This window comes from Ischnura elegans, chromosome 2, assembly GCF_921293095.1.
Source record: "Ischnura elegans chromosome 2, ioIscEleg1.1, whole genome shotgun sequence".
In the NCBI taxonomy this organism is placed as follows: domain Eukaryota; kingdom Metazoa; phylum Arthropoda; class Insecta; order Odonata; family Coenagrionidae; genus Ischnura; species Ischnura elegans.
In genome coordinates this window covers 116,461,261-116,475,144 of record NC_060247.1, presented here as the reverse complement: position 1 = coordinate 116,475,144, position 13,884 = coordinate 116,461,261, and the positions used below count along the sequence as shown (strand labels likewise).

At 38.5% G+C, this 13,884-nt stretch overlaps 1 protein-coding gene across 1 annotated transcript in view; it reads right to left on the bottom strand.

Annotated features, from left to right (window-relative positions):
* Positions 1 to 11,540, bottom strand: part of LOC124153241 (sortilin-related receptor-like) — a 161,762-nt gene extending 150,222 nt beyond the window's left edge. The window contains exons 1-8 of the mRNA XM_046526340.1: positions 11,152 to 11,540; positions 10,698 to 10,940; positions 10,249 to 10,410; positions 9,915 to 10,166; positions 9,549 to 9,808; positions 4,758 to 4,965; positions 3,754 to 3,939; positions 3,299 to 3,572 (exon numbers count right to left, since the gene is read on the bottom strand). Coding sequence (XP_046382296.1) covers positions 3,299 to 3,572; positions 3,754 to 3,939; positions 4,758 to 4,965; positions 9,549 to 9,808; positions 9,915 to 10,166; positions 10,249 to 10,410; positions 10,698 to 10,940; positions 11,152 to 11,403 — 1,837 coding nt within the window. The 5' untranslated portion in view covers positions 11,404 to 11,540. The remainder of the gene's footprint in view (positions 1 to 3,298; positions 3,573 to 3,753; positions 3,940 to 4,757; positions 4,966 to 9,548; positions 9,809 to 9,914; positions 10,167 to 10,248; positions 10,411 to 10,697; positions 10,941 to 11,151) is intronic.
* Between the last annotated feature and the right edge of the window lie 2,344 nt (positions 11,541 to 13,884).

Genomic DNA, 13,884 nt, shown 5'->3' with positions numbered 1-13,884 from the left:
TGGAAAATTTTTGTGAACAAATCTTTAGTGAGTGGTTGTGGGTTCCGTCTAACGCTGTTTTTCGTTAATGATGCCCTCTCTCGCGTAACAGTATTCAACATGTTTTGGGATTTAAATTTTTGTGGATAATGATGGTGAAAATACCTTGTGACAACCGTTAAACGCTGATTTGCGTTCGTGAAGCCATGCATCCCGTAACAGTTAAAAACATATTTCAGAATAGCTATTCTTGTGTATAATATTAATGAAAATAACTTACATGTCTAGTGATAGTTTTCTGTCTCGATTTTTCGCCTTCCTATTGCCATCTCTCGCCTAACGTAGAAGAACCGGTTTTAGAATTGCTAATTTTAAAGATGTTAGAGAACATAAAACTTACAGGTCTGGTGATATCTCTGGTTAACTTTATTCCGCGTTCGTGTAGCCAAATAGTAGGCTACATAATCACATACATCTGTTGAAGTTAATCAGTCTTGGGAATGGAATTGAAGTTATTACGACCTATAAAATTATGCCTTATACAGATGCACGCAGTAGCGTTAGTATTATATCTGCATAAGATAAATTTACATAGCATCATTCAAACGCAGAATTTGTACTTTTTACAATACTTTGTGCTCCCCTCCCCGTACTTGTGACAGTAAGACGAAGTAAAATAATACATTATGCATTCCTAACAATTTCTTTCCGTCAAACTTTGTTGCAGTGAAAATAATTAAAGCATCTCTGAATTTTACTATTTTCCGAAGGGACGCATGCTATTAATTTCATACTCCCGACCTTGGGATGCTAAACGGGTGGTTACAGTTCACTAGGAAAGCTAATGAATGTTTTCAGGCTCTCTTCAATTTATTTTACTCGTTTTTCATGTAAGACATTTCGAAAAGCTTTTGAATCGTAAGCATAACGAGAGAATTTGAAGTATTTCTCCATATTGTCGTGTTTAGACGTATTTTTGAGAAAAAAGAACGCCAACAATTTCCACATCACTCTACAGCTTTTATTAAATGAATAACTCTTATCACATTCCATATACGTATATTTATATTTGGAATCGTGGGTAGAACCCGCAATTTAAATACCAACACTTTAGCCATACCTAACGTTCCAGGAACGGTCATTGCGTGTATGTGCACTATGATCATTGTTTGGATAACTTACAATTTAACGTATCGCAGTATAATACTATCCAGACATTATTTTATCGCAGTATAATACTATCCAGACATTATTTTAATTAACGAAATATTTTATTTCACGCATTTTGTACCGCGTACTTCTATACGTCACTTCGGAGTGTGCTGGCGAAGCTGGCTGCGGCGGGCGCTACACTTTCCCCCTGGCCGGAAAAATCGGCCCCTGGGACCTAGCGGACAGACGTACGAGGAACGGCGTTCCGAGGAGTTTACCGGCGATGTCGGTCGTGGCTCATCCAAGGGTCCGCTTCCCTCTCCTCTGTACTAGCACTTTTCGGTCAGATTACTTGTATGAAAACTCTTCAAACACCCACAAAATTAGACGGCGACGGCCATTACGAGGACTTACTGACGTAGGCACTGGGGGCGTCAGTAACCCCCGGGTGGCGAAGCCACCCTTTACTAGAAACAGCGAAGGAGTACCAAAGAACAACGGCACAGCCGCTTCGGGCATTTACCCTTCTTTACGCTTCTTAACGAATAACGGCGAAACAGTTATGAGGACTAGCCATTTTTGAGTTTTTCCACAGGAGTGGCGACTATTTATTAACTGCAGTAAAACCAGCTTGAAAGCAGTACTACTGCATAATGGCAAAGCATTTCCATCGGTACCTTTGGCTTACGCGGTAGACATGAAAGAAACTTATGAAACCATGGCTTTGCTGCTAGAGGCAATCAAATATAAGGGTCATGAATGGCAGCTTTGCTGTGATTTAAAAGTTGTCGCACTCCTCACAGGTTTACAGGCTGGATTCACGAAATAATGCCTTTTTGTGCCTTTGGGACAGCCGTGACACCCAGAACCTCTACTGAGTCAAGGAATGGCCTATTAGGAAGTCATATGTTCCTAGAAACGTAAATGTGAACAATACCCCGGTTGAGCCCGATAAAATCATTTTGCCTCCCCTTCATATCAAGTTGGGCCTTATCAAGAACTTTGTAAAAGCTCTGAATAAAGAAGGTAAGGCCTTCAATCACTTAAAAGAAAAGTTTCCCAAATTAAGTGAGGCAAAGCTGAAAGCTGAAAGAGTATATTTGTTGGACTACATATAAGAAAATTGCTGAGAGATCCAACCTTACCAAAGGATGACGCCGCTGCGTCGAATCTAGTCGTACCGCGTAAGTAAATTGGTGGATTAAGACAAAGTTTGTTCACTTTTATTTATCCAACGTTTGATACCAAACTCACAGATATCCAATAAGCTGCTTGGTTTTCTTTTAAAGCAATCTTGAAGGGCTTTTTGGGTAACAGAAAAGACATAAACTATATTACCAATGTGAATGATCCGTTGGATAACTATAAGAACATCGGGTGTAGAATGTTGAATTCACTTTTTACATTCTCACCTTAATTTCTTCCCGGAAAATTTGGGACCCCTAAGCGATGAGCATGGTGAACGCTTTCACCAAGATATTCTTACCATGGAACAGCGTTACCAAGGTCACTGGAACCCTTCGATGATGGGTTAACAGACTGCTGGGGTCTTGTTAGGGAGAGTGATGAAATTGCAAACAAAAGAAGAGCTCCGTCGTCGCATTTTTCAAAACCCAAAGACGATTAAAGGTGAAAATATCTTCTGAACTATTTTGGATATTTTGTTGGCATCATGCCCATATATAATACAAAAGTGTATTGATTTCAAACGTTCTGAATGTTTATTTTTGCTTTTCTTAATTTTGTCAATTTTCGCTTTTACCATTTTTTTATTCTGCTGTGTATCTAGGAAATGTGATGTCCTAGAGATAAACTGATTTTACCAGTGTATTCAGTACCCCAAAATTAGGTAGGTCCACCCATTTACAAAGCAGATGCAAAAAAAAATGTTTAAATTTGTCAACTAGTGTAATTAAACACAGCAGTTGAAGCGCTACAGTCACAAACAAAGATGGGAACGAAAAGCTTCCCGAAGCAAATGAAGCAGTAGATGTCAGAGGAAAGGTGATGGAGATACAGGCAAAAGAAAACATGGTTAAGAAAGAAACGGGGGAAAGAGTATTAGATGAGGGGCTGAGGAAGGCATGGATATTAGGAATTGGAAGACTCAGAATATCATAACACGATACATTATTTTTATTAGTAGCTAAAGGAAATGATGTCTCACAGAATGCATTGCGAAGGTCCACCTTGATAATGTGCCACTGGTGATGTCCATTGACTGAGCCAATCACTGTGAAGGTGGTCGTATTCTTCCCTGGCTCAGTTATCAGTCCATAGATGCGAATGTCATCATTGTAAAATTCAAATGAATTCCATGTCTCCCCCTCATCGGTGGAGTACATCAGTTCCCTAGTCCGGCCAAGGAATTTGGAGTATCTGACAGCCACCAGGACTCCTCCGTGATCACCAAAGTTAAAGAAATGATGACCTTTCAGCAACTGGAAAGTGAAAATCACACACATGAATAAATGCCAGTTTCACTCTACAAGAGGTTAGGAGGCAAATGAGCGCGTGAGAAGGTCAGGATAACTTTGGCAGGAAAATGAATTAGATCTGGCTGTAGGTAATACATATTACACACATACATGGCATGTAAGCAGTGATTGAAAGGGTCCTTACCTGATGCCACGTTAGTCCTGCATCTCTGCTGAGGAAAACGCTGGGTCGGCCCTTGAGTGACTTGCCAATGATGCCCGTGGCCATGATGAGACCGGGTGCAGATTTGGACGACAGGATGGGCACCGAGCGAGTCATTGGGTACAGCTGGTTAAAGCGCTGAAACAGATGCAGCGAGCACCCATCCGCCTGCAGCATAAGAAAGGTCAGTAGGGTAAAAGTATTATGATCTAACCATTATAATTTGGTCTTCTGGTATTTAAATCTACAACACATAGGATGCTGGTTTGCGCAGGGTCTTTAGTTGTGACATACATATCGTAGCCTCCATCTCAGGCTGGCGTTGGCAGTACTCAAATTTACTTTAATTTCTCATATTTTTAATGGTTTTTCATACTAGCCACGAAAATATGATTTAAACAATGCAAATGCAATGGCTTGAAGCTCTGCCATAGCAATGGCAGCAAAACCTGAATTTTTTCTGTTCTGGCTCATTAGATGCGTAAACAAATGGCATGCAAAATACATTTCATGACACGCTTGATACCAATTAATGCAGACAAATAACTTGTGACATATTCCTAATGATGTGAATTATCTATAGTATTCATAGATGTAAATTTATAGTCTCAGTGAAATAGGGCACATGTCATTGATTAAGACTGCGCCTGGCACAAATTATGACAGTTCTTTACGTTCATCATCACCCAGTTTAGAATGTAAAAAATTTAATAAGAAATCATGAAACAGTTACTTTGTTCAGTAATTTTTAAATAAATTGATAATAGGTTAAAAATAATATGCAAATGATTTTAAATATTAGATTGATTATTGTCCTTGACAAAGGCTCAAATTATTACCATCTGCAATACAAATCACTCAGTGATAGATACAATACAACTGAAAACAAAACAGTACCCAGAGTAACAAATAGCACTCCAGAAGTGATTATAAAGGAATCAAATAGAGGTGGCGAGGAATCTGTTTCTGAGAGAGAGAGCCCTCACCATTGAACAATTGATTGGCTGCCCTTCGTTTTCAACTTTAGGGGGCTTGAGGGGCCTCCACGTGCCACCCATGTCAAATGTGATGACGGTTGTGAGTTGCTCAGGTCTTACGCCCGTCACAGATATGCTTGAGATTTGGGAAGCTATATATATCCCCCTTAAACCTTCAACCTTGTGGAAATCAGCAAAAGACTTGTCTGTCACACCGCTAGAAAGCAAATAAAAAAGGCATTAGTTTACTTCCCCCATGTATTTTATTATTTTACTCATTTATACCATGTCTTTTATATAGTATTATTTTACCCGATTCTCAGATATAGTACGTATTATCTATATATATAAAAGAAAGTCGAAAATCGTGTTAGTTAGAACACTTATAACTCGAGAACGGCTGCACCGATTTCAATGAGATTTGGTTCTTTGGATTCGTCTCAGGCAGGGTTAACATATAGGCCATTAAAAAAAGGATAATTTCACAAAAAAAATTCATCTCTTTCCTATGGACATGCTTTTAGGAGTTATAGTAACACAACAATTGATAAGTCGGTCGAAACTACAAATTAAATAATTTGTTTTGTTTTTACCACTTTAATAACTGAATTTAGTAACAATATAACATTTTAATTACTAAATATATTCAAAATATTAATTAAATAGAAATTACATTTTTTTAATGTAATTCGAGCTGATTGTAAGCCCAGCCGTGGCCCAGCTCGAGTTGACACTTCACTACCGTGTTTGCAAACAAATCTCCAAGCAATTGTTGACAAACGGTAATGTCCGTGTTCCTGTCGAGGAATCGAGTAGTTTTAACTCATTTCCTAGGAATGATTGCAAATTAGTTTCAGTGAGCTCATCAACAAAGAGTTCCAGAATATGATTGATCACCAAAAGAATAAAATATGGTTGATTTAGCGAGCAAGAACGAAGACGTGGATGACTAAAACGAGGTAAATTCAAATAGTTCGTACTCTCCATGGATTCGAATCTTTTAAATGTGTAACAAACGAAGACGAAATCACCAACTATCTATCTGAATATTTTAAGTCCTTGGACGTACCTGGCTTACCAAGGCACGATTTACAGAAAAATGTAGTTTCTGTGCTCATGATCTTTCGAAGCCTAAACCAACCATAACTATCCAACGGAACGTGTTTGACCATTAAAAAAATTGGTGATGAATGTGATTCACGCAACTTTACTCAAAGGAAAATTCAAAGGTTAGGAGGTCCTCATTCCGTAGATTCCATGATCTCAACTCATATGCCCTTTTGAGCTGAAACGTATTCAATTTACAATTCGTGTTGCATTCGTGATAACGATTAAAAAATCGCATGGTCATTCTTTCAGTTTTTGTGTTGTTTGTGCTCGTGTGCTAATGAAAACCCATGATTTTCTCATGGTCAATTTAGCGTGCTATGTTCACGAGTCGATAAACCATCCTCTGTATTTCTTCCTTCGCTTCAAGTGCGTAGCTAGGATAGGGGGTTTTGGGCGCAGCTATTACCACGGGTCTGTAGGGTATAGAAAACTCGCTAAGGTAAGCGGGAAGTGTGGGGGCACTTCCCCCAGACATTTTTTTAAGATAAATGGTTCAAATAGTGGGTTTTGTGGCTGTGTGAATAGTTAAATATGTTTTGTTTGTTAGTCATCCGTCCCCCAAATATTAATAACAAAATCTTTCATTAAAAAATTCTCTAAGCTCTTGGGGGGGGGGTTTATCCCCCAAAACCTCCCCTCGCTGCGTCACTGCTTTGCTTCGCTATATTTATTTAGCTCCATCCGCTTCATCTTGCGCCTGAAAACGAAACAAAAACTGTTGTTTCTCAGAAGGTGCTTGACGCAAGACATTAAACCCGAATGTGTAGGGCTCACCGTGGTGCGTTTACGCATGCAGTACGTTTACGCAGTGCATTTTTTCCAAACAGAGATACTAAAACTGGCGCGCCTTAAGTCATTTAATGCGAATGCTGCTTCATAGGGGCTTTTCTTGCACGATTTTGAGCATCAGTCAAGCGTCGGTCTGGGGTCGTGTCAACCTGCCCCCTGAATGGGCCAAGTGTATGCAACAGACTTGGACCTAAAATCATTTTTTTACAGCTAATAACGCAAATAGCCAACAACTGAATGCGTATAATTTTTATTTCATGAACTGCTTTATTAAACCACAATGCCCAAAATTTCTTAAGCTAAAACGTAAGAAAATTTGTTGAAAAAATCCGCGTAAACGTGCTCCGATTCACCCTATGAAGATTCAATAAAGAAAATGTCTTTCTGACAAGCAATTTTGGTACTCATTTACGTAGTTTTATTGAATTTGTATCCTTATTTTATGATAATAAATTAAACATGATTAAAAACGATACAGCCGCTCTTGATTTATAAATGGTGTAAGTAAACTGTAAGTTCATTGATTGTTAGGCGGTACGAAGTTCGCCGGGTCAGCTAGTTATAAATAATTTTCATTTTCAATATACACAGAATATATGTAAATTTGAATACACCTGTACGCATTTTGTACAACCATTCTATCATGACTAAAACATACTTCGCACATTCAGCCTCCTACAAAGTATACCACCAATTTTGAAATTACAAAGCCATTTTCAAAAATAACTTTTGGCTTCGTGGTCCAAACATTTATGCCAAATTTATAAGTTATTTAGCGGTGGCAGTTTATGATGCAAATATTTTACGAAAGTGGAAAGTACTATCTATACTGCTTGCACCATCACGATTTTAGTTTCAAAAAGTTATATATGATGCTACACCTGAAACCCAAAAATCTGAAACGTGGTTCATTCGAAGAGCACATTTAACTTGCCAATATTTTAGAGAAAAATAGAGTCAATATGTATCGAGAAATCTTGCACAATGCAAAAAACTCGAGGGTCAGGTAATGCTTCGTTCCCAAAATAAAAATTCTCTATGTTATCAAAATACCAACGGCACACCAATCTAGACTGTCCGCTGGTTAAAAAAAAAAAACACCAATGTCGGTGGAGCCTGAGAGGAGTTCATCACTGCAATTCGGTAGAACAGTGTGAAATGCTTTAAGGCTTAAATCTATGCTCCATTTACTGCTAAATTTAAAGGTTCTACATTCTTGAATGATGGCATAATTGGCGTAACAATGTCCTTGTGTATATTCAATGATATTTATTAAAATAAAACCAAATTCAACTCTAGCAAGTAGGTATCCCTAAAGAGGTTGCATCCGGTGTAATGCCATGCTAACTTTGAAAACTGTCATGCTTTCATAAAATAGTGCAGAATGAAAACTCCCCATGCTTTTCCGCACCAGAGTCGTTGGTAGCTTAAGTTTCTTGCAGATCTCTTTCCGTTTCAATATAAAATCGACTTGAGCTTGAAAACGTTGTGACTTATTTGCGGTAAATTCACCAGTTTAAGAATTATCCTTTTCTGATAGTTTTTTTACCTATATAAGTATTGACAAGTTTATTTAGAACCTATTCTAGCCATTTACAATACCACACTATCCAATGAACCGAAAATAATTTTGTATTATACGAGACAACAATAAAGCTACACGTCATCGTAGTTACAACGTCTGCTGCAGTGTCTAAAAACAGGGAATACTTAAGGCAGATAATAATAAGGCAGAAAAATTAAGGTAAAGAAAATGGCTTCACTATACTAACGTAAATACTGAAATATATTTTTAAAACACCCTAGGTTTAAGTATGAATTTAATACTTAAGAGAGCATACCATTATTTGACACTTAAGAGAGCATAGCATACTGAAAGACACTTCATAGTCCTTGTGGTCGAAGCCCCGAGGGTTCCGCAAGCATATTTAGCTAAGGGATATGTGAACCTATGCCAAGGAAATCTTTGGTATAGGACCATCGCGAAATATCTCAGTCATGTCAAGATCTTGCTTGTGAGGTAATGGTATCAAAGCAACATTCGGTATAGATGTACTATGTACCCTCAGCACAGGCAGTTGAAGGCTAAAATGTTTCGCCAAGAAAACATTTATTCACAAGGATGGATTATGTAGATGTAGATAGCTCTCCCGGCGTTGCTTTGAAGGCAAGGACGTCAAAATATAGAATGATCTGGCATGTTTATCCTTGACACCCTCATTCGTAGCCTAGCTGCTTGAAAGATGGAGGAATCGCGCTCCTTCCCGTCCACCCAGTGGCATGAGAAAGGGAACACAGGTGGCAGTGCAAAAATAGGTGTCATGGCCGAATAGATGATCGGTAGCTTTAGTAATTTTGGTGTGAAACAACAACCAGTTGGCACTATGCCAGCAATTCTCTCTCAGCCGAATATCAATAGCGTTATGATGGAAAAATGTAGACGGAAGACTTCATGAGAAAGAAAATTTGCGGCGGCGTACCAACAAGTGTGACACAAAAGCTATCTCTCCACATGGATTCCCCAAAACCCTTACTTTGAGAAGGAAGTGGGAGCATGTCTTGAGAATGGGCAAGAGTTAGCTAGCTTACGTAAGAAAAAAATAGAATGGGCAAGACTGAAATATATGATGGGCATGACAACGTCAATTTATTTTTTAATACCTACTAAAAAGATGTCCGCGTAAAGATGTCGGGAACTTAATGGTCATAGTATGTTTAGATTTTAGTTAACCATTCCTTGGAATTTGCATAAGTTTGAGTTGTGGCTCATTCAGTTTCATGAGAAGCCCTAATGAGCGGAAATTGCGAAACAATAACGGTAATGTAACAAAAACAAAAACAGTAGCTGAGTTTCTTCATACAGATAATTGCCCCACAATTCCAGCTTCGCGATACACCTACCTGAGCCATGTGAATTTCCAGGTGTTATGCGGGAAGAAGCATAATATCTTCGGTAGAGATAGGGTGAACAGCATACCACCCTCAGTGACTCTGTCAGACACATATAAATTGACTTGCCAATCACTATCATGGTCAACAGCCACAAACACTTTCCCATTTGACACTTCTACTACGTGATAATTTAAGTTATTCGATTCAGAATTAAATAGAGCCTTCACAAAAGGTTTCCTCTTATGAGATATATAAAGGTCTAAATTTTCCTGAAAAGTGAAAATTAATTATCAGAATATTTGCACCATTTTCATTTAGCAATGAACTTAAGTAAATAATGGGACATATTTTAATAATATGAACTACAACTCTGACCTCTCCAGCCTTTTTAGTAGCAAACATAAAATCTTCCCGAACTTCAAAGTCCTCCACATCCTTGAGGACAACCTTAGTGAGTACCTCATCTTGAAAGTTTGATGGTGAAGAAAGAACAGTTGAAGAGCCGGTGGGCTCCTCTCTTTCCACATACAAAAGTTGTTTCTCACCAGGGAAGTTTGACCAAAAGTAAGCTTTCACATTTTCTTGAACGAGCGTCCAAGTGCTTCCAAAATCTTTTGTGATCCACAGCTGTAACATAATATTTAACACGTGTGTTGCAACAGGCTGCCTTCCCAGCTTTTGTCAAGAAAACAATTTAGAATAACAATACCTTTTTCTGAGGGTCAATTTTGTCGTAAGCCAGAAAAGTGAGAGGTTCTTCTTCATAAAAAGATATATCAGTGGGATGGAATTCCAACTTAACCATTTCAAAGTGCTTTCCATGGTCTCTGGTTGTATATATAACCCTGTTCGTGCTGTCTTTAAAAACATACTGCAAGTAACAATTTGAATAACATTACAATTAGAGAATGAACAATGCATGGATTCAAATTCACAGGGTATGAACCATAGGGAGTCCATAAGTGAACGCCAGTCCCATACTTCATGAAGTAAAGTATGCTCCTATTCCAATGCATAATTGGACAAAACAGAACCTTTAACCTAACTTAGCATCCATATGACAACACCGAATGTTTCACACAAATTATGAATTGAATCTGGTCATACTGAAAAATATATCTTCATGCCTAAACCTATTTAGATATTAAATGCACTCACATGCGTATTATACTTGGGATGATTGTAGAATTTATCCACATTAGCGTAGCCACCTGACTGGTCTTGTAACGAGAAGAAATGGGTTTTATTTTCAAACGTAGTTCCGTAATCATAAGAAATAAGAACGGATGACGGTTTGCCGCGAACAGGAGTTTGGTCCCTGGCGAGACAAATGATGACATCAGATTCTTCACCAGTCCAATGCACCATCAGCTGCTGGTGACTGTCGTTCAGCCTATTGACCTGAAAATGATACGGATAAGGATGTTAAGGGTAAATAACGACCAACCACTTCCCTTAATTTCATGATTATAAAAACACAGTATGAAATGTTTGAGTAAAAGCTGATCACCACACAATGCGACGCGATTTGGAAATCCTAATCCTAGCAATTTTCTAAGCATGAAATTAGATATTATTATAAAACATTAACATACACTTTTAACGAACATACCACTGAAATTATCTCGCCATTATGATTAGACGGTCTTTTAAAGTGCTCAAGCTGCGGCTCGATATTGCTCCCGTTTATGGGGCCACCCTCTACAGAAGAGTCTCTATTGAATATAAAACTTCGACCATGAGTGACCTTCGTGTCTTTCACATATAAATGTTTACTCCTCAGTCCTTGTAAATCTGCTACAACCGAAAATAACTCAATTGTCAAGAGGATGAAAATACATATCAACCTCCCGGGGGAGGCCATTATTTTCGACTAAATACAACTAAATGACTAACGCAGCTCACAACTTCCGCAAGGGAAAACTTTTAACAGCAAGCCGTCACAACCACTTCTTATTCACAACGCATATTCATCATACCCACATGGCAGACGGACGAAGACTGATATGACGATCAAGCAGATGACTGAAGTGCAGCCTGAACTCCAGTGATCTCGTGCCGTTGACATGTTATCATCAAGGTCAATTAGTTGTTTCCTATGTTATGATCGCTGATAATGGGGTGGTACTGGTGAAAAACTTTTCCTTATAGTGTCGTAATGTATAATGGAATAAGTATGTTATAGAGGGCTCACGGCAATGGTGGAGTTGCTAAGAGGAGATATAATTTTCAAAGGGGTTTGTTACGAACGACAAGGTGCACAGTGGTCCGAGATCGGAAAAAGCAGGACACAAGTCCAAATTTGCTTTTTTGTGGTAGAAACTGGAAACTTATATTGTTAGTGCATATGCTTAAAAATCAGAAGTGATCATGGAACAATAAGTCATTTTTCATAGATCCCAGCCGTTGCTATGATAAAAAGGAACAAACATGACCAAATTTCCAAAATCCCGCGCGATCTCGTATTTCTTCGAAAAACTACAGAAGTTAGATGGTGGCAGAGTTTTGGAAGGATTTTAATGATATAAAAACATTATATTCCTATAATACCGTACTTTATCTACATTTTACATCATTTTTAATATTTATGGGTTAATATTGGTTTGGTATGATATCGAATAACGGCGGACCGTTTTTTCCGGCAAAACCTGACATAAAGTGAACAATATCTTTAGTTAGATAAAAAACAGTTCTCCTTTTTTTCATCAGAGTATTTACTAGAGATAGTTTAAGAATACAAAACAAAAGTCTTGGAAAAAAGTTTGCGGGCGCAAAAATGAACGTAATTTTTCGATCGCACTTCACGTCTCGGTTTCGCGACGCGGGGGCTCATAGTCTCTGTGACACTGTTTGATATTTCACGTTCTTTGGAACTTAATTATTTCAAATTAAAATTGAATTCAATATCGTGTTTATAATCATCACGTATAACTTACAATCAAGGGCGCAACCGGGATCAAAATTCGTGGGGCGGAGGGCAAGCCATGTTTGTTCAAGTTATAGGTAAGATGGAAATTGTGAATGAAACCAACATTTTATGGAAACTGTAACAGCTGTTAATTAGTTCTTAAAATTTATTTGCTTGAAAAAATATTGTTTTCCTTGAAGGCGTTTGCAATTTTTGCTCCTAGAGGGCGAGGGGAGGATGTTGCTGCCCCCTCCTGCCCTCGCTGGGTACGCCCATGCTTACAATCACAGAGCTCGCTATGATTGAAACTCCTATTTATTCACTGATTTTAAGCCTTAAATTATCCAAAGCAAGTGGCACAGGTGATCCTTCGCACTGTTATTCGTTGATACGGTTAATGTACTTGAATTAAAAAAACTTCAAGACTTGCTTGATCAAACAAGCTTTATCATGAAATATACTCTTTAAAGTGAATAAAGGAGGTGAATACGCAACTGACAATCTTTACATTACTGTCAGACATTAATGGATAGCGTTTGCATAGCTGATTGCATTACAGCCACTTACTATATGATTATCAGCAGTATATTCACGCGATTTGTCACGTTGAAAATAATACTATTTTGGCACAAAGGATATTTGCAGAAATCTCCAAGCAGCGAGAAAAATTGTATTCACCTTACAATAAAAGCCAACCATAGTCCTGTACGACGAATTTTCCGGTATCTATGAAGAAATGGATAAAGTAATTGCATATTAAAGCATATTTAACATTAAGAAAGCATCAATATTTTCTATGTAAATAAATGAATGAGGTGCTGTCAATAAAGACAACTTACCCTAAACGTATCCACCTCCAACGGTCGTGGCTAAGACTGCGACAACAATGTTATTTAGGTTGTATAAAATTTTTGTTTCAATACCCCAGTTTTCTATGTTATGCCCCTACTCAGATATTAATAATAAATATTACTAACTGTGAAGGCTTCCTAGTGTCTCTCGTCGGATATTTTGCTTAAAAACGCCAGCTCGACCTGGCAACGGTAAATGAACGTCCTTAATGAAGGGGTCAGAGTCATAAAGGTAGGGTATCCGGCCGTGGTATCACTCCGACCCCTAACCCTGGTGTCGCTCGGACCGGCGGCCCCCGTAATCGCTTGGAGGCGGCGAACGCGCTTCCGGGCGGTACGACACCGTATACGGAGTTCAACCTCATGCGGTTAGCCGTTCGTAATAGGCCCCAAAGAGCAGATAGGTAGCCCCGGAATAGTGAGCAAGAGGAAATAGACCTCTCGTTTAAGGTCTATTCTGCACCTCGATTGTGAAAAAGGTGAGAGCGACGTCGCAGAGCCGTCCGGATCGCGAAAAGTTTGGACAAAAATTAGATTTTTGTCGGATTACTTAGAAAATTGCACACTCAATGTTTTCATTCGAATA